The sequence below is a fragment of the Ovis canadensis genome, chromosome 2 (assembly GCF_042477335.2).
Source record: "Ovis canadensis isolate MfBH-ARS-UI-01 breed Bighorn chromosome 2, ARS-UI_OviCan_v2, whole genome shotgun sequence".
NCBI classification, from domain to species: domain Eukaryota; kingdom Metazoa; phylum Chordata; class Mammalia; order Artiodactyla; family Bovidae; genus Ovis; species Ovis canadensis.
Window position 1 is genome coordinate 9438440 of NC_091246.1, and position 19362 is coordinate 9457801.

At 51.8% G+C, this 19362-nt stretch overlaps 1 protein-coding gene across 3 annotated transcripts in view; it reads left to right on the forward strand.

The window, feature by feature from the left end:
- The window catches only part of AKNA (AT-hook transcription factor), a 58205-nt gene that overhangs the window by 9556 nt on the left and 29287 nt on the right, over nucleotides 1-19362 (forward strand). For 2 of the 3 annotated variants that reach the window (XM_069573848.1, XM_069573847.1), the window contains exons 2-4: nucleotides 6601-6987; nucleotides 10363-11429; nucleotides 13345-13419. In XM_069573848.1, coding sequence (XP_069429949.1) covers nucleotides 6714-6987; nucleotides 10363-11429; nucleotides 13345-13419 — 1416 coding nt within the window. In that variant the 5' untranslated portion in view covers nucleotides 6601-6713. Of the gene's footprint in view, nucleotides 1-367; nucleotides 572-6600; nucleotides 6988-10362; nucleotides 11430-13344; nucleotides 13420-19362 lie in introns of those variants that run through there. The other variant, XM_069573846.1, reaches the window with a different exon arrangement.

Sequence of the window (19362 nt, forward strand, 5' to 3'; positions counted from 1 at the left end):
TTGTACAGATGGGCACTGTGCCCTAGTGAGAGGGCTTCGAGCAAGGTCGTGATCTGGAGAGTAGGGGCTGTAGAGAAAGCTCTTAGAGGGTGAGGCTGCTGGAGGCCTCCTTTCGGGCTCAGCATGCTGTGTGACCTTGGCCAACTCTCTGACCTTCTCTGGGCTTTTTTTGTCCCAGTGTGTACTCTGGTGGAGATGGTCCCAAGCTCTGACATTGGAAGTTTCTTCAAGTCCTTTCCTGAGCGGTGCCAACCCGCAGAGGGCCTGCAAGGGGTTAAGCTCCCTCTGTTCCCTCTTACTCTGCGCACAGACAAACCCCCTCCTTCTGAGAAACACTTGTAGGAAATCAGGCTGGGCGCTTCCTGCCGAGGCAAGGCGGCCTCAGCCACAGCAGGGGCGGGGAGAGGTGGGGAGCGATGCTTGTCTGTGAGCAGCGGCTGGGGCTGGCAGAGCAGCCTGGAGGCGGGCCAGGGTGCCGAGGAGACAGGGGGCTCCCCAGGTTTGGAACAAAGACCTCACATGCAGGTCCCCTGAGCCTGGGCCAGCAGGATGATGGTGGAGCCTGAGAGAGGTGAGGGAGCGGAGGAGGGCGGGGGGGTCAGAGGAGCCGCCTTCCCCTGGATGGGCCAGTCACAGGCTCTCTGGGACAGTCCAGGCATCTGGACCAGCCCAGCCAGGAAGTGGCAGCTGTGGCAGCCGTACTGCTTCTCTGCGGCGGCTTTCGGGAGCCCAGGCCCCAGGGGCAGGGGTGGATTTGGGGGGCATTTCCTCAAGCCTCGGAACCCTGGATCCCAGCCTGAGCGCTGGTTCTGATCTTGGTGAACTGGGGCAAGCGCTGGTCCCTCTCTGTGCCTGGGGAGTTCTTTCTTGTCTGCACATGGCGAGTTCGTCCCATGGGCTGCTAAGGGGCTTCAGACATGATGCATGGGTGGGGAGCAGCCAAGAGGCAGTGGGGGGTGGGGTCCCTTCTGCTGCACAAGGATAAGGAGAGAAGCCAGGGAGAGAGGGGCCCCCAGACCCAGCCCAGCCCTTCAGACTGCTGGAGCAAGAGTCCTCAGCAGCGAGGGGCATCTCTCCTCTTTCTCCTCGGCCTCTACTGCCGCTGGTGGGCAGGGGGCACATGCAGCGTGGAGAGGGGCTGGGGAACTCAGGGAACTAGCTTCTACACAGCTGGCAGGACCGCCCCTTGATAACAGCAGGTCTGTGCCCTGCCGGCTAGCCACGGAGGGCAGCTGAGTACGGGGCTGTGAGCTCAAAAGCCCTGTCTTTTCAGAGAGGCCCAGCCACTTGGTAAAGGGTGGAGGGGGCTCCTTCCCCTTCCTCTCACTGCCTCACTGAGTCTGACGGACTTGGTTTCAGAGTCCCAAGCCCTGGGTTTCGATCGCTGGCCACACTTCCGGGCTGCAAGGTCTTGTGAAAGCTGGCCACCTCCCTCCGGCTCAGTTTCTACATCTGGGAAATGTCAGGGACTGAGTGGGGGTGGTGGGGGGCTTCGGAGAGCTCTGGCTGGACAGTACGGGGCTTTGGAGGGCAGGGTTAGTGGGGGATCAGAGGTGGACTATGCGGCTGAAGTTGGCAGAGGAGAACCTGGGGACGGAGCCGTGAAGGGAAGGGTCTTCAGTTTTGGACTGAGGGGACAGAGAAGCCCCATGGGGGTGGCTGAGCCCCTCAGGAAGTGGACAGACACCACAAGGGGCTCACAGACCCTCAGGAGAACCAGGCGAGAGGTGGCGTGGCGGTACAGAATGGTAGGAAAGGAAAGTGAAGTCGCTCAGTCATGCCCGACTCTGCGACCCCATGGACTGTAGCCTACCAGGCTCCCCCATCTACGGGACTTTCCAGGCAAGAGTACTGGAGTGGGTTGCCATTGCCTTCTCCGGGGGAGCTTCCCAACCCAGGGATCGAACCCAGGTCTCCCGAGTTGTAGACAGACGCTTTACCGTCTGAGCGGCAGGGAGGAGGTGCACCAAAGACGCAGGGAGTGGCTGGCGCTGCCTCCTGGGGCTAGCTCCCTCAGAGCTGGCAGGGCCCCCCAAAGACAGCCCAGCTCCTGAGGAGACTCGGTGCTCCTGGGGCTCTCTCGAGCTCAGCCTCCCAATCCCACCGCCCCCCCTCGGAAGCCGCCGTGTGCCCTCAGAAGGCCGACTAGAACCAGCCTGCCTTTGGCCCTCAGTCAGGGGCCCCTGCCGTAGCCCTCGCTCAACTTCTGTTCACCCTTTCAGACCTCTGCCTGCGCCGTTCCCTCTGCCTGTAACACCCTTCCTCATTCTTCTTCCTCCAAATCCTTTGTCTCTCAGGCCCAGCTTCAGGCTTCCTGCAACAATAGCCCTTCTGTGCCCCCCATCTGAGATTTTGGAACGCTTTTACTCACGTCTGTATTCTGCGGGTATGGTGTAGCGCTTGGCACACAGTAGATCACAGGGTTGGTTTTTTTTTTTTTTTGACTTTTGATGTGGACCATTTTTAAAGTCTATTGAATTTGTTACAATATTGCTTCTGTTTCCTTTTGTTTTTTTGGCCTCGAGCCACACGGCATCTTAGCTCCCCAATCAGGGTTCCAACCCACACCCTAGAAGGTGAAATAAATCCCAGCCACTGGACAGCCAGGGAAGTCCCAGGGTTTTTTTTTTTTTTTCTAAGTTAATTTGCACCCACTGGGCACTCAATATATATTAATATATTTGTTACTCTGAAGTAGGATCAGAGGGAGGAGGAGGGGGTTGAGAGTTGTGAGTCTGTGGTCTTCAGAAGCCAACAAGTCAACCAGGAAACTCAAAGTTCTCTTATCACAGCCCCTGCCCCTCAGACCACCCTCATAGGGTGCCACCTCCTGTGGTTGAAAGGCAGTTGGCGTTTTCTCCATCTTGGTGAGAAAACCAAAGCCCAGCTGTTCAAGGTGGAGCAGCTGCACCAAGCCCAGAAGCTTGTCTCTGGACCCCTGCCTGCTTCTGTTTCTTGGTTGTCTAGTGAACGACTGTCCTGGCCCAGTGTGAAGTCCGCATGTGAGTAGCACTCGTGTGTGTTTGTTGACTGACTAGCTGACCGACTGGTCCTGGAGCCTGTGGCTTGCGCAAAAGGCAGGGGTGTTGCTCACGAAAGGCTCACAGGTTTGGGGGCCTGGGGAACATGTGCAAAAGTCCAGCCAGTGACCGCAGCTGCCTCTGACAGGCGGTTACCCCTGGTCACAGAGAGATTTCTGCCATGACTGAGTCATCCCAGGAGACAGGATGTTCCTCTTTGTGCGCTCGGGGCCCCTGTGATTGGGCGGGCTGCTCTGTGGCACGGCTAAAAAAAAGCCCTTTAAAGCATCAGAAAACCCCACATGCCTCCCCCACCCCCCTTCTTGGCAGAAGTTTCAAAAAGAGAAAAACAACGGCTTTTTGCACCTCCTACACCTGCCGTAGCAGCAGCGTCCAGAAGGCCTGCTGCTGCTGCTGCTGCTGCTGCTGCATTGCTTCCCACTCTGTGTGACCCCGTAGATGGCAGCGCACCAGGCTCCTCTGTCTCTGGGATTCTCCAGGCAAGAATACTAGTCAAGGGCAAAGAATGAGCCTTACCCGAAGAGCTGTTTAAAATGCAGATTCCTGGGCCCTGTCCCAGGCCCTGGAATCCAGCTCTCTTTGGGTCAACCTAGGGCTCTGCATTCTTAGAGGTTTTGGTTTTTTTTTTTTTCCCCATTTTTTTTTATTACTATTAGGCAAAACAAGTGAATTGTTTTTTTCTTTCTGTCTTTTATTTTTAATTGGAGTATAATTGCTCCACATTGTTATGTTATAACAGCATAACAATGCTGCTATACAGCAGTGTGAATCTGCCTCTTGTACAAGCGCTTAGTTCAGTTAGTTATCAGGAATTTCCAAGAGGGTTACCGGGCCCCCCAAGAGAGTATAAGGAGCAAGGATTAGAACTTCCTTTTCAAATATTTGTTTTCTATTAGATCTTTAAAAAATTCAATTATATATATATATATTTTTTTAATGTGTTCGTGTGAGAAGTCATGTGGATAATGTTATAAGAAATACATATGTATTAGGTATATGAGCAAATATATATTTAATGGTGAGTGTGTGATTTAAAAAAAAAAAAATTGGCCCCTCACTGGGCCAAAGTCGATTGTTACAAATTTTTTTTTTAACTTTAATTGGAGGATAACTGCTTTACGATGCTGTGTCGGCTTCTGCCACACAACGACGTGAATTGGCCGTAAGCAGACCCAGGTCCCGTCCTTCCTGAACCTCCCTCCTCGGCCCAGCTCCGTCCCACTCCTCGAGGTTGTCCCCACGCCAGGCTGAGCTCCCTGTGCTTCACAGCAGCTCCCCACCGGCGGCCTCGTCGTCTACAGCAATATACGCGAGTCAGTGCCGCTCTCTCAGTCCCGCCACCCTCTCCTTCCCCCACTGTGTCCACAGGTGACAGTTGCAATCTTGCTGTCACTAACCAGCCCGGTGGTCTCGGCCACGTCACTATTCCATGCTGAGGTCTAGTTTTCTCATTTGAAAACTAGTTTTCTTTTGACCTCCTTACCTGTTTGGGGTGAGAACAGATTGAGAACAGGCAGTAAAGCATCTTGTCTGGGCTGGCACAGAGAGGGTCCAGCCTGTGTGGTGGGGATCACGCAGAGGCTTACAGGGTGGTCTGGGGGACACTCGAGGAGGAGGGAAGACAATTGGGCCAGGGGAAGAGGGTGAGGACCCCGAGACTAGAGAGGGAGCAGTGTTATTCCCCGTTCCTACGCCAGCCCTTGAGTAGGCGGCAGCCTTTCTCAGACTTCGCTGATCCCTGGGGGACTCTGTCTAGAAATTGTTGCTTGCTGGCTTTTCTCAAAGGTAAAAACCAAGGCTCTGACCAGGACCCGATCGCTCACGAGGCTGCAGGGACAAACACAGATAAATTTGTCCTGAGAGGCCTGGAGTTATTCTCATTGTCCCCAGGGTATGGAGGGAAGAGCCAGGACCCGAATTGCAAGGTGACGTCTCATGACAGCCTTGTCCTGACCTGTGCCTGGCTTCAGGCAATGCCCCTTCACGCTCTGGGCCTCAGTTTCCCCATCTGCAGAGTGGGTGGGACCATGCCACTGCTCTGCCAGCCCTGTGTTTCCAGGACTCAGCGGGAGTATTTGGGGTGTTGGCCATAGCAGGAGGGGAGAGGAGATGGGAGGGAAGAAGAGAAGAGGGAAAAGAAGAGAGGAGAGAAGGCAGGCGGTGAGGAGCCCTTCTCCAGCCATCCTTCCCTTGCCACGGCTCCCTCAGTAGCCAGGCTCTCCTTTCTGGTTCATTCTCCCCAAGCAGCAGGAGTGAAACTTGTAACCATACCTCTGGGTGCTCTCCCAAGTCAGGGATATGCTGCAAATTCCTGAACAGGACCCAAGAGGCCCCCCGTGTCTGGTCATCACGTCTCATGCCCACACTGTCTGTTCTCAGAGCCCCAGCCCCTGCCCACAAATAGCACAGCCATCAGGAAGCCATGTCCATGTGCCCCCTCCTGCCTCCAGGCCTTTGTACTTGATGGTCCTCTGCCTGGAATGCTCTTTTTTATTTTCCAACCGAGATGAAATTCACAACATGAATCTAACCACTTCCCAGTGAACAATTTAGCAACATTTAGTATATTTATAAAATTGTGCAACACCTGCTATCTAGTTCCAAAGCATTTTCATCACCCCAAAAGGACACCTATGTCTGCTAAGCAGTCACTCCCCTCTGCCCTCTGCCCCAGCTAAGAGCACTAGTCTCCTTTCTCTGTGGATTCATCTATTGTGGGTATTCCGTATAGACAGAATCATACAGCTTGTGGCCTCTTGTGTTGGGCTTCTTTCACTGAGCATCTTGTTTTGGAGATTCATCCCTGTAGCGTGTGTGAGGGATTCATCCCTTTTTGTGGTTGGATGATATGCCTCTGTGTGGATGGACCACAACTCGGTGGTCCATTCATCCATGGATGGACGTCTGGGTTGTTTCTACCTCTTGGCGGTTGCAAGCAGTGCTGCTAGGAAAGTGTGTGTACATGTATTCATTTGAGTACCTGTTTTCAATTATCTGGGGTACCGGAATGCTATTTTCACCATTCCCTCACTCCCAGTCTTGATTCTTACCCGAGCGGGCTCAGGAAGTTTCCCAGAGGACACGCTCTCTACATGGGACCTATATCTTGACCTCCTGGGCCAGCTCTGGGCCCCTGGGATCCCTCCCTGGGCTTCCCCATCACTCTTACTTGGATTTGTAAATTGCTGGGTGTTTGTCTGCTACCTCTGGACCCTCAGTTCTCACGTGAGCAGGGCCTGTGCCCCAGCGCCCACGTGGGGACCCTGGCACATGATCACAGCACACAGGGAACCCTGCCGTTTGCTGACCTCTGGGCTCCTTATCCTGTATCTCATGTCATTTTACAAAACTCTTTAGGGAAAGAAGAATTGTTACCCCAGTTTTACTCATGAAGGAATCCAAGGTGGAATGATCGGGCCAGGGTCATGCAGCTTCAAAGGGCTGGAGCCAGGACTGAACCAGGGCTTCTGATTGCAAAGTTCCTGCTGCTGATTCCTGCTCCTGAAGACAGGAGGGGGCTCGAGGACTCATGGTCTCCTTTTGGTTGTGTCCCCGGCAGGCCACAAGCAGGATGGCTGGTGCTGAGACGGGCCAGTGGGGACTCTGGTGCCCATAGGGGCAGCTCCACCTCCTGAAGATGAAGGGGCCCAGGTGAAACACAGGCCAGGCCCAATGGCCAGCTCTGGAACAGAGGTCCACTGGGTCGAGCCGGGCCTGGGGAAGGGGCCCCAGCGGCGGCGCTGGGCCTGGGCTGAAAAGGGAAAGGATGCTGATGAGAGTGGCACACGCAGCTCAGAAGAGGAGGGACCCTTCCCCACCGCGAGCAGCCCCGAGCTCCTGGAGGACTTCCGCCGAGCCCAGCAGTGCCTGCAGCCACTGACGTGGGGCCCAGACTCACGGCCTGCTGGTTGCCAGGTTCCCGAATCTGGAGAGTCTGCAGAAGCGGGTGAGGCTGACTCCCCTACAATGCCACAATGGTACCCCAAACATCCCACCTCCTAGCGGGAGAGAGGTGGGAAGTGAGTGTGGAGTTCAGAAATTTTTTAAATTAAAATCTATGAAGTCTATGCTTAATGTTTTTTTAACTTTTAATTTTATACTAAACTATAGCTGATTAAAAATGTTGTGATGTCTTCAGGTGGACAGCAAAGAGATCAGTCATTCATATGCATGTATACTTTGTCCCCCAGACTTCCCTCCCATCCAGCTACCACATAACATTGAGCAGAGCTCCCTGTGCTATATAGTAAGACATTGTTGATTATCGACTTTATGAAGCCTATAATTTAAATTTTTTTAAAGATTTAAATTATATAAACAATATTGTCCATTGCAGAAAAAACAAACCAAAATAGAAAAAGACTGAAAATTACTCATTATCCAGATAGCTGCTCTTTTTCATATGTGTGAAAATATATATATATATGTGATATGAATATAGAACATTCTACAAGCTATATTGTAGCTTGCTTTTTTGTAACTTAATAGATATGAGCATTTTCCCAGCTTATCAAATATTCTTCCACAAATCATTTCTAATGTCTGCTTAGGAATTCCATGGTGTGGGCATTCTGTCATTTGTTGAGCCAATCCTCTTACTGCTGAGCATTGGGTAATTTCTAGTTTTTTGCTATTACAAATAATGCAGAGATATGGCATTAGACTATCTTTGCACACCTGATTTGATAATAACCTTGATAATTTTAATTGCCTGGTTCAGGGGTTATGCCCATTTTTACAATTTTTTAAAGTCCCAGTTAGCAACGAGAATGTTGGCTTCCCTTGTTTTCTAAACTAACCGTTCTCTTTGCATCAAAAACAACTGAGACTAAATTCCTAGCTTGGCTCAGCAAGTCATTTCTCCTCTCTGAAGCTTGATTTTCCCCATCTGTGAAATGGGAGTAATAATACCATTGAGCTTGATTAGGTTGTGCCTACTGCATTTGAATATGAATGAAACAGAATCTTAGGATTCTGCAATCAGGTGGGCCCTCATGGATGTCAGAGAAGCCATCAGGCCTATAGCAGATCGTGCAGTGACCCCAGGTTCCTCAGGCCAGGTCTTTGTAAAGTGGGATTTGCCCACAGCTACCCACTCGGGAGCCATTTCTGAGCTCTCCTCAGGGAACGGCAAATGGGATCTCTCCCTGAGGTCACGGGGTTGCCCCCTGCTGTGATGTACCAGCTGCTGCCACATCCTGTATCCTTACTCTCTCCCAGGCGCAGGGCTGGGTAGAGTGCAAACCGTGTCTCCTTCTTTACTCACCGCCCTCTGCCAGTAGGAGAGACTAGCCTCCAGATAAAGATCGCTACAGAGGTCAACTTCTTATTCATGATGCCCTGTGAGAGATCAGAAAAGCCAGGAATGAATCCACGGCTGCCTGGTTCCAAAGTCCAACCTCTTCATTCCACCGCATGTTCCCCATCAGCAGAGAGTAACTTGCCTTCATAGCTGGGACCTTGCTTCTAAGTCCAGAACTGCTCTGAGCCACTGCATGAGCAAGTTACTTAACCTGCTGTAAACAAAAGAGACTTGCTAAAGGAGATTTTAAGGAGTGGAAAGATATAGAAGTGCCAAGGCTAGAGGAAAGAGCACGGGGGAGCAAAGCGTGACATAAGGATTATGGCAAAGTTGCATCTGCCAGAGCAGAGGGTCTGTGCTTGGTGGTACCCAGACTGTATCTCCTGAAACTCTGGATCCGTGCCAGAGGCTGACATGGGGTCTAGGATAGAGTAAGTGCTCAATAAGCATTGACTTCATGGATGATGGATAGATGGATGGATTGATGGATGGATGTATGGATGGGTGGGTGGATAGGCAGACAGGTGGATAAATAGATGGATGAGTGGATGATTGGGTGAGTGGTTGATAGGTGAGTGGGTAGTGGATATGTGAATGGATGGATGGATAGGTAGATAAGTGGGTAAATGGATGGGTAATGAATGGATAGGCAGGTGAGTGGATGATGGATGGATGAGTGGGTGGGTAGGTGGATGGATGGATCATTGGAAGGATGGATGGTTGGATTAATGGATGCTGCTACTGCTAAGTCACTTCAGTCGTGTCTAACTCTGTGCAGCCCCATAGACGGCAGCCCACCAGGCTCCCCCATCCCTGGGACTCTCCAGGCAAGAACACTGGAGTGGGTTGCCATTTCCTTCTGGGATCAATGGATGAGTGGGTGACAAATGGATGAGCGGGAGGGTGGGTGAGTAGGATGGATGAATGAATATTTCTTGAGCACCTACTGTATAATAATCCCGACAACTATCCTTTTGGGGGGAGTTTTACATGCATTATTGTCTTTTATCCCTCCCTTCCTTCTTTCCTTCTTTCTATTCTGTCAACCAATATTGAGCAGTTCCTCTGCAAATACAATAGTAAATAAAAGCAGAGGGTATCTTCACCCTCATAGAGCTTATAGTATAGTGGGGGAAGAAAATATTAATGAAACAATCACATAAATAAATAGAAAGCTGCCACTATAATAAGTATTTCCAAATAGAGGTGTTCAGTCATGTGAAAGCCTGTAAAAGGGAGATTTTGGCCTAAGTTAGGAAGGTTAGAGAAGACTGCCTTGATGAGGTCAAGGTTGAGCTAATGTGTGAAGGACAAATAAGAGTTAACTAGGCAAAGAGAGGTTGAGAGGACCCTACCAGAGGGGTCAGCATGTATTGAGGCCCTGTGGCAGGAGAGGATGTGGCATGGCTAGACCAGGGAAAGACTGAGGGGGACCGTGGAAAGATCTGGAACAGGAGAGCTAATGGGGGACGGAGACAGGGACCTTCGGCCCATGTTAAAGGCTCAGCTCTGTCCTGGGAACAACAGGAAGATACTGGTGAATTGTCAGATGGAGGATGAGATGATTAAGTGGCTGCTACAGTGGTCCAGGCAAGACAGGATATCAGCTTGGGCAAAGCTGGTGGTTCTAGACTTTAGGGCAGTAGGTGAGTTTGACAGCACCCTAGGAGGTAACCAGGACAGGAGCAGGTGACAGGTTGGATTGTGGGGTTTAGGGGAAGGGAAATAGCAAAGACACCCTGCAGCTTTCTGCCTTGTGCAGTTGGATGGGGTGATGTTTCCATTTGCTGAGACAGGAAACACTAGAGGGACGACCAGATTTAAGGACTGAGATTGGAGGACCTTTGAGACCACCAGAGGAGGTAGTAGGTAAATATTTGGCCATATGGGGGAATTTACTGGGCTTCTTGCCATCACCTCATATTAAGAAAATGAAAGCCCAGGGGTTGAGATGACCTAGGTAATGGGACTCGGTGAGTCCAGGTCTAGTGTATATAAAGCCATGATGTGTCTTTCCAGAGTCTGAAGAAGAGGATGAGGACAGCCCAGAAGGTTCCAACTTGCCTCTCAGCTGGCTCCCCCAGCAGGATCCTCAACCGGACATGACCAAAGAGGATCCAAGTGAGGTTCTGCAAGGCTCTGAGGTCCAGGAAGCTGGAGAGAGCTCCCCAAGTTTGGGATATGAGACCTTTCTCAGCTCAGGGGACCATGGGGGCACCGGCCCCACTGCTCTGGACTGGGGTCAGCCCGCAGGCTGCATGGCTTCTAGCAAACAAGCCAGTGGAGACAAACTTCCAGAACATTCTGAGGTCAACCCAACTGTTGACTTCCGCTCGCCCAGGTCCTGGAGCAGTGGGACTGTGAGCCTCAACCACCCCAGTGACAACCTGGATTCTACCTGGGAAGGAGGGACTGATGTCCCCCAGCCCACTGCCCTGGCAGAAACTTCACCCCAGAGTCCCAGCCACCACCTCCTCAACCCAAACGACAGAACTGAAGGAAGTGTTGCTCTGGCAACGCCCACGGAATTCCAGGGATCCTCAGCACCACCCGCCCAGAGCCTCCCGTGTCCTGCAGATAGATGGAGGAGAGAAACCAGCAGCCTCTCCTGCCCTCAGCCTGGGGACCAGTCCTGGAAGCAGACACGGATATCACCTAAGCCACTCCCTTCCCGATTCACAGGCTCCATCAGCCCTCCCAACCCCTCCCCTCGGCCAGCTCGGCAGGACAGGCCACCCCCCAGGCCGGGAGCCACTCTGGCTGGCCACTCATCTTCTGATCCCCCCAAGTATGGCCGGGGGCGGCTGAACTACCCGCTCCCTGATTTCTCCAAGGTGGGACCCCGGGTGAAGTTCCCCAAAGATGAGAGCTACCGCCCCCCCAAGGCCAGGAGCCACAGCAGGCTGCCCGAGGGCCCTGCCAAGCCACTGATCTTCAAGTCTCCTGCCGAGATTGTCCGGGAGGTGCTGCTGAGCAGTGGAGATGTCTCTCCTGGAAAGAACCCACCTCCTACCCACCCCATCACCAGGGTGCCCCAAGAATTTCAGACACCTGAGCAAGCCACCAAGCTTGTCCATCAGCTCCAGGTAAGCCTGACTCACTTCCACCCCAAGGCACCTGCTGGTGTGGGTTGGAGGCTGGATAGGATGGGGGGCTTCTGGGGGATCTGGGGGGCCCATCCATGAGCACCTTGCTTGTGATGGGAGTGTTGCACCCCCAGCGATGAAGATACTCCCAAGCCTGTTGTTAAAAAAAAAAAAAGCAGTTTTTGCACTCATGCTATAAGGATAGGCTGTGTTTGTTTTCAAGTCCTGCTAAGAAAAATTCAAAACATACAAGAGATAAAATAGCAGGATGAACCCCCATAGCCCGATCACACAGCCATATCTACCTTTTTCATCAATGGCCTCACCTCTTCTTCCTCACCCGCTACTCCTGGGGTATTTTGAAGCAAATTTCAGGCATCAAATCATTTAACCCTCAAATATTTTAGCGTGTATGTCTAACAATAAGGAATCTCTCTTAAAGATAACCATCGGCCTACCTAAAACCTAATGCCCATTCCTTCATATTAACCAATGTCCAGTCAGTATTAACATCTCCCGCTTTGTCTCATAAATGGCTTGTTTATTTCAGTTTGTTTGAATCAGCATCCAAACACAGCTCAGACAGGTATTGGTTGCTGTGCCTTCAAGTCTCTCACCATCACTTTCTGCCTTTTTTGCCTTTTTTTTTTTTTTTTTTGACGTGGATGGACCATTTTTAAAGTCATTATTGGGTTTTTTTTTTTTTTGGCCGAGGGGTATGTGGGATCTTAACTTCCTAGCCAGTGATTAAACCCAAATCCCCTGCATTTGAAGACAAAAAGTCTTAACCACTGGGCTGCCAGGGTAGTCCCTTCTTTGCATTTTCTGCCAAATCTCTTTCTTCTGTGTAATTTATCTGTTAAAGGAACCAGTTCTGTCCTGTGGAGTCTCCCACATTCTGGGGTTTTATGACACACCCTCTGATATCTTTTCATATGTCTCCTTGTCCTCTCTTTGTCCTGTGTTTTGCCCAGTTAGAACTAGAGGTGTTTCCAGGTTGTAGTCATTTGCTTATTCCCGCCCCCCCTCCCCCCCCATCGTAGTTCCATGTGGGTAGGGATTTTTGGCAAGAGCCCGTCGTAGGTGGTGCCTTCAGGAGGCGTAAACTGCCTGCTGGTCTCATTTGTGATGTTAATGACTATTGATGGTCATTACCTTGATCCAGGCTTTCACTGAGGCTGACAGAGTGGTAGTACCCTGCTTTTTTTTTTTTTTTTTGCTGGAAATCTTCTATAAAATAAAACTTTCCTTCATCAACTATTTGGTTACCAAGGGCTCATTCACATGGGAAAGACAGGAGAAATGCTGGATTCTGTCCTTCTAATGACCAGTTTTCAGAACAATGTGTCAGTTCCCCGGCCTCCTTCAGAGGTGACCAGTGACATTTGTTTTTGCTTTTCCTCTGTAATGACTAGTTTTAAGAAGCACTTCGGTTTTGTTTATGGCAAGTTGTAACTCTGAGTACATGCAACTGTGATTTTCAAGTCTTCTATTTTCCTACCAATGGACCCTTGGATGGTTCATTCAATCAGCCATGCAAAAATATTTACTAAGCACATATTACTTAACTCCTGGGAGTAGAGGCATGGGAAAGACACACGCAGGCAGAGAGTTCAGATAGATAGGCAAGTAGCTGAGATCCTCTGTGACCAGCTTATGCATCGCAGTGAGTCGGCCCTGAGGCCATCACCCCTGTCAGGGCTATAGACAGGTTGGTGGATGAGTGGTCCTGCAGCCTCCGACCCTCCAGAATTTGGCCATAGGGTCTGTATTGCGTGGGTCTGCTGAACTGCCACTACTGAGCCCTTTCCCTCCGAGGCACCCAGAGGCCCCCTTTGGGAAGTGGGTTCCCAGGGTGGGGGGAATCTCACAGTCAGAGGCCTGGTGCATGACCTCGTTGCCCCCTTTCCCGCAGGAGGACTACCACAAGCTCCTCACCAAGTACGCTGAGGCCGAGAACACCATCGACCAGCTGCGCCTCGGGGCCAAGGTACTGGGCCGGGTAGGGTGGAGGGGTGGAGGGGTGGAGGGGTGGAGGCGTGGGCCCAGCCCCCCAAAATGATGCTTTTCCCTAGCCACTGCCTCCTGCCTCCACAGACCCGGGAGCTATGGGACGCGGTCCTTCCTTGTTCTACCATGGGGTCACTCTGTGACCCTGGGGCGGCAACCTGCCCTCTCCAGGTTGTTGATGAGCTCTGAGTCCTCGAATCCTAGAATCTGGGGATTTCACCAGAAGCTCTCCTTCTAGATAAACTCTGGAGTAAGACCACCTGGGTGCAACTCCTCTCTCCATTACTGACTAGCTCTGTGACCTTAAGGAAGTTACTTGGACTCTCTGAGCCCCAAAGGAGTAGTGCAGAATTTCTGCTCAAACACTGGGGCTGATACTCCCCTTTGCCTTTCTCCTCCCCTGTCTTCTCACCCACAGCCTCTCCCCCCATTCTGAATGTCTAGTGCGGGAGAGGGGAGTGTGAAGGGGGAAACCTGCCCCCCACATCCTGCCCAGTCCTCACTCATCTAGGGGAGGCTGTGAATGCTGCACTTGGGACCTTCCCCTTTTCTGGGGTGAGGCAGGAAGTGGGACTTGTCGCAGTCCCTCCTGGCTTCCTGCTTCCGCCTACGGGCCTCTTGCCTCATCAAGCAGCAGTGGAGGAGGGGCGGGAGCTGGGGTGCAGGGATGCAGACCCTCCCTCTCACTTGCCTCCTCTCTCAGGGCCCGTACCCAGGCTGCCCCCATCCTGCTCCGAGACCCTCTCCCTGCCAGGGAGCTGCTTTCCACCATCTAGCAACTCTTCTTCCATGACGTGTTTCCAAGGCCACCACGTTGAGAAAGCGGAGGGGCTCTGTTCCAGGAGCAAGACTTCCCCGCGTCCCCATATCCTCCTGACATAGGCAGATCCTTTCTATCCTGGCCTCCTTGGGCACAACTGTAAAAGGGGGTTAAACATACTTGCTCCTCGGAAGGAAAGCTATGACCAACCTAGACAGCATATTCAATAGTAGAGATATCATTTTGCCCACAAAGGTCTGTATAGTCAAAGCTATGGTTTTTCCAGTAGTCATATGTGGATCTGAGAGTTGAACTATAAAGAAAGCTGAGTGCTAAAGAATTGATGCTTTTGAACTGTGGTGTTGGAAAAGACACTTGAGAGTCCCTTGGACTGCTCGGAGATCAAACTGGGCAATCCTAAAGGAAATCAACCCTGAATATATTCATTGGAAGGACTGAAGTTCCAATATTTTGGCCACTTGAGGCAAAGAGCCAACTCATTAGAAAAGACCCTGATGCTGAGAAAGATTGAAGGCAAAAGGAGAAGGGGGCAACAGAGGATAAAATGGTTAGATAGCATCACTGACTCGATGGACATGAATTTGAGCAAACTCCAGAAGATAGAGGACGGGGGAGCCTGGAGTGCTGCAGTCCATGGGGTTGCAAAGAGTTGGACACAACTTAGGGACTGAACAACAGCAGGCCTCCTGGGAGCCATTGGGCTGCCCCCTCCTAACCTCCATGTCTTAAGGCTTCTTTCAGCTCTCTGAGTCAGATTCAGGGGCAGAAGAGAGAGCTGGAGGACTGTTGAGGGGGCTTGATGAGACATCCCTTCTGGAGAAACCACACTGTCATAGGCTCCTAGAATGTCCAAGGAGAAAGGATCTGGTCATCAGGTCCCCTGTCTCACAGACTGGAGAATCAGGACCCCAAAAGGGGCAGACGTTGCCAAAGGTCAAGGTCAAGAACAGAGGCTGAGAATATCTTCTCCCTCCCTCCTTTCCTACCTTCCTCCTTTACTCTTTGAAAGAAATGAGTCTGGGTTTTGGAAGTACTTTTCTAAGAATTAGAGAATATTAATGGTATTAAAATGAAGGTGTTCATTGGGTGCCCTTATGTGCCAGGCACAGAGTAGGCATGAGCAGGGGGACTCAGTGGGATCACAGCCATGTGCACCTCCTGGACATTTCCCCCGACCCAGTGGGGACTCACCATGTGGGGACGCCAGCCTGGCTGGTATCCCAGACCCGAGTGTGTGAAAAGGGAAGGTAGAAGAGGCCAGGAGTGGTGTAGCATTAGCTCACCTGCTTTTGCTTTCTAGAAAAAGTGATTCTTTGGCTTGAGAATTCTCCTTAAGAGAAAGGTGAGTATAGGTCAGCTCGACTCTGCTGGAAGCAGAACAATCCTCTCCCTGCCTTGGGGAACAGTACAGGCAGGACGCACGTCCCAGCATGCTGAGAAGGACGTGGAGCCTGAGTGGGGAGGGGCCTCACTAGGTCCGCAGAGCTTGGGGAGCTGAATTTCCAGCCGGGCCTCTCACTGTGTCCAGAGCTCTGTCCAAGCTCGGGAAACCCCAGGATGGCTTCTTGCTCAGAGCCTTCGCCAAGGAGGCCAGCTCACAGAGAAAAAAGTGTTACTGCCCCTGCAGGCTGAGCTGCTGCTAAGCTGCAGGCTGAGCTGCTGAGAGTCCCTTGGACTGCAATGATATCCAACCAGTCCATCCTAAAGAAAATCAGTCCTGAATATTCATTGGAAGAACTGATGCTGAAGCTGAAACTCCAGTACTTTGGCCACCTGATGCAAAGAACTGACTCATTTGAAAAGACCCTGATGCTGGGAAAGACTGAAGGCAGGAGGAGAAGGGGACGACAGAGGACAAGATGGTTGAATGGCATCACCAACTCAATGGACATGAGTTTGGGTAAACTCCGGAAGCTGGCGATGGACAGGGAGGCTTGGTGTGCTGCAGTCCATGGGGTTGCAAAGAATCAGACACGACTGAGTGACTGAATTGAACTGAACTGAGGTTGAGCTGGCTGGAATGACCTTCCCAGCAGCCAGCTGAGCCACTCACTCTGCTCAGAGCCCCCAGGGGGAGGCCTGGACCCCAGGCCAGGGATGTGACCCTGGAGACCCAGGCCGGGCACAGCAGTCGAGGAGCAGCGACCAGTGGGGACCAGGGGAAGGAGACTGGCATTTGCTGAGCAGTAAAAAGCTGCCAGGCCCCAGGCTAAGCATACTGCCAGGGTCAACTCATTTGATCCTCTTCGCAGGAGGAAACTGAGGCTCGGCCAGTTGGAGTGGTTTGTGCAACCTTTCCACAGCTGGCAAGAGATTAAAAGTGGGGGATTAAACTCTGCCTGATTCCAGAGTAGGCACTGTTTTTCGCCATGCCTGGGTGAGCTCCGCTCAGGCCCTGGCAGGGTATGTGGCAGAGGCATAGGGACAAGGCAGAATGAGGATGTTACAGTGTAAGAACAATAGCAATAAGCGATGCTTACTGACCACTGTCCTAAGTCATCTACCACTGAGGAAACTGAGGCTCCGAGGTTAAGGGATTCACCCAGGATCACTCGCCAAGCAGGTGCCAAAGCTGGGGTTTGAGCCCAGTGTTCTGGCTGCAAAGCCCACTGCAAGTCGACTGTCTTTTTAGGCTTACGAGTTCATGTATTTATTTTCTAAGTTTAACACAGCCAAACTAGATGGTCCTGGTTTCTGCCGCTGAGGTAGCTGACCAGGGAGTCCCAGGGCCTGGCCTTGGGGGCACCACTGGATCTGGTCTCGGGTGGAGGCAGGGACATAGGGCTGATCAGGAGTCACTGCCCAGGGACCAGCTTAGGGTCAGAATTCAGAGGCATGCCCTGGCTCAGCCAGTAAAGAATCCACCTGCAATGCGGGAGACCTGGGTTCTATCCCTGGGTTGGGAAGATCCCCTGGAGAAGGAAAAGGCTACCCACTCCAGTATTCTGGCCTGGAGAATTCCATGGACTATAGTCCATGGCGTCGGAAAGAGTCGGACACGGACACGACTGAGCGAGTTTCACTTCACTTCACTTCCTGCATTCGCTGCCCTGTGGCCACCTCCCTCCAGCTGCTGTCCCCCTTCTCAGCTGTAGGAGGGTCTGGAGGGGTTGAGACCGGAAGTTACCCCGGAGAGAATCAGGGGGCATGACGCAAAAGCGTTTTTCCCAAACTGTGTGTCCTGCAAGCCACCTGGTGGAGGTGGGGATGCAAGGATGGGGGAGGGGCTGGGGGAGAGGGAAGGGTGGAGTGGGGAGAGGGGCTGGGGAGGTTTGTGTGTTCTGAGGGTTAGAGGAAATGTTTCCTATTCTCCCCACTCCCTGCCCCTTTCATAAAGCCTATTAGCATTTTAAAGGCTGTGTGAAACCCAGCTGTGCTGAGAATAGTTGGTTGTTTAACCCGCTGCTTCCCACCCTTGCTAGTCCATCCTTCTCTGCTTAACACCCTTGAGGGACCCAGTGCAGCCTCAGGGAGCACCATGGGATGCCCGGGTTTAAACAGAGTGGGGGTGGCCTGGGTTAGGTCCTGCACATGTCATGAGACAGGTTGGGAGGGGCAGGCCTGAAGCAGCTCAGCGATTGCTTACACTCACCCCCAGCTCCCTGCTTCCCTGGGCCTCCACACAGGCCGTTGGTCCCTCTGCGGAAACAGAGGTGCTGAGAACTGCTTGTTCCTGTTGCTCCCCCAGGTTGGGTCTTTGTGGGGCAGCCAGGCCTGAGGCTAGGGGATGGGCAGGGTAGGGCAAGGGGGAGCATGCACCAGGGCCAGGCCTTCCCCAGATTTGGGTCACCTTGGGAGGAGAGGGGTGCTGGGAGACAAGTCCCCCCATGCGGGCCTGAGCAGATGGCCAAGGGGATTATTAAAATCCAGCTTTGTTCTCATCAGAGGCTGGGCCTGAAAGAGGGGGGAGGCAGCAGGGGCCAAGCCACGGCTGGGCCATTGTCCCTCACTTTGGAGGAGATTTCTCTGCCATGGCCAGGACGTGAAGAGCAGCTTAAGCAGGGAGAGGCTGCCTGTCTATAGGCCTGGGAGCCCACCCTGAACTGTCCACTCCTGACCTTAGGGTAGCAGAGGGTAGTAAGATCAGCTGCCTGATGTCGAGGACCAGGAGGGTACTGAGGCACCACAGGAAAGGAGCTTTTTTAGGGACCTGCCTCCATGAGGGCCGCATAAATAACCATGGCAACGATGATGGTGGTGGTGGTGGTGGTGGTGATGATGGTGATGGTAGCAGTTATGCCACTGATGATGACAGATAGGAGGGTGATGGCTGCTGTTCATGGAGCACTCACTTTGGGCACAGACAGGTTAGTCCAATCAGCTGCTCTAGGACTCGAAGCCAGTAGTAGAGCCTCGACGTGAACCCAGGCACTACAGAGCTCATCCACTAAGCCAGGGATCAGCGGACTTCCTGTTTAGAGGGCCAGATAGTGATTATTTTCAGCTCTGTGGTAATGATTCACTTCTGCCATTATAGCATGAAAGCAACCACAGGCAATACATAAGCCAGCACGTGTGGCTGTGCTCACTAAAGCCATGTTCGTTAAAACAAACCGTAGCCTGCCAGGCTCTGCTTTAAACCACTATATGGCACTCAGGTCTTTAACCTCAGATGGTCTTCCGTGGCCATCTGCCTGACTCTCTACCTCTCTCCTGCATGCTGGACTGTTACCGTATGAAATCCATCCTCAAAGGATGGAGATCTGCTACAACTGAGCAACGATTCCTTCACTTGTTGGTTTATGCATTCATTGAAACAGCTAAAAATCAATGTAACGGTAATTCTTAGAAACGTTTTTATTAATAAAAATAATAATGATCATATCATTGTAAAATGATTATACTTTACATCTGTTAAATGCTATATTGATTATAATATGATTAGATTATATTATAAATCATAACAAAATTAATAAGATTATTAATATGGAAAACCATAGACTCTGGAGTCAAAGCAGGGTTATAATCCCAGCCCAAGGGTTTTTCAGTTGGAGATTTTGAGTGAGTAACTCAGCCTGAGTCTCAGTTCCCCCTTCTGTGAAATAGGTCTGCAGTCCCTCCCTCTTAGGACTGCCATAAAGACAGAAGGGAAGGATGCATAAGCCCTTGGCCCAGTGTTTGGCCCCCACCCATAGGTTCCGC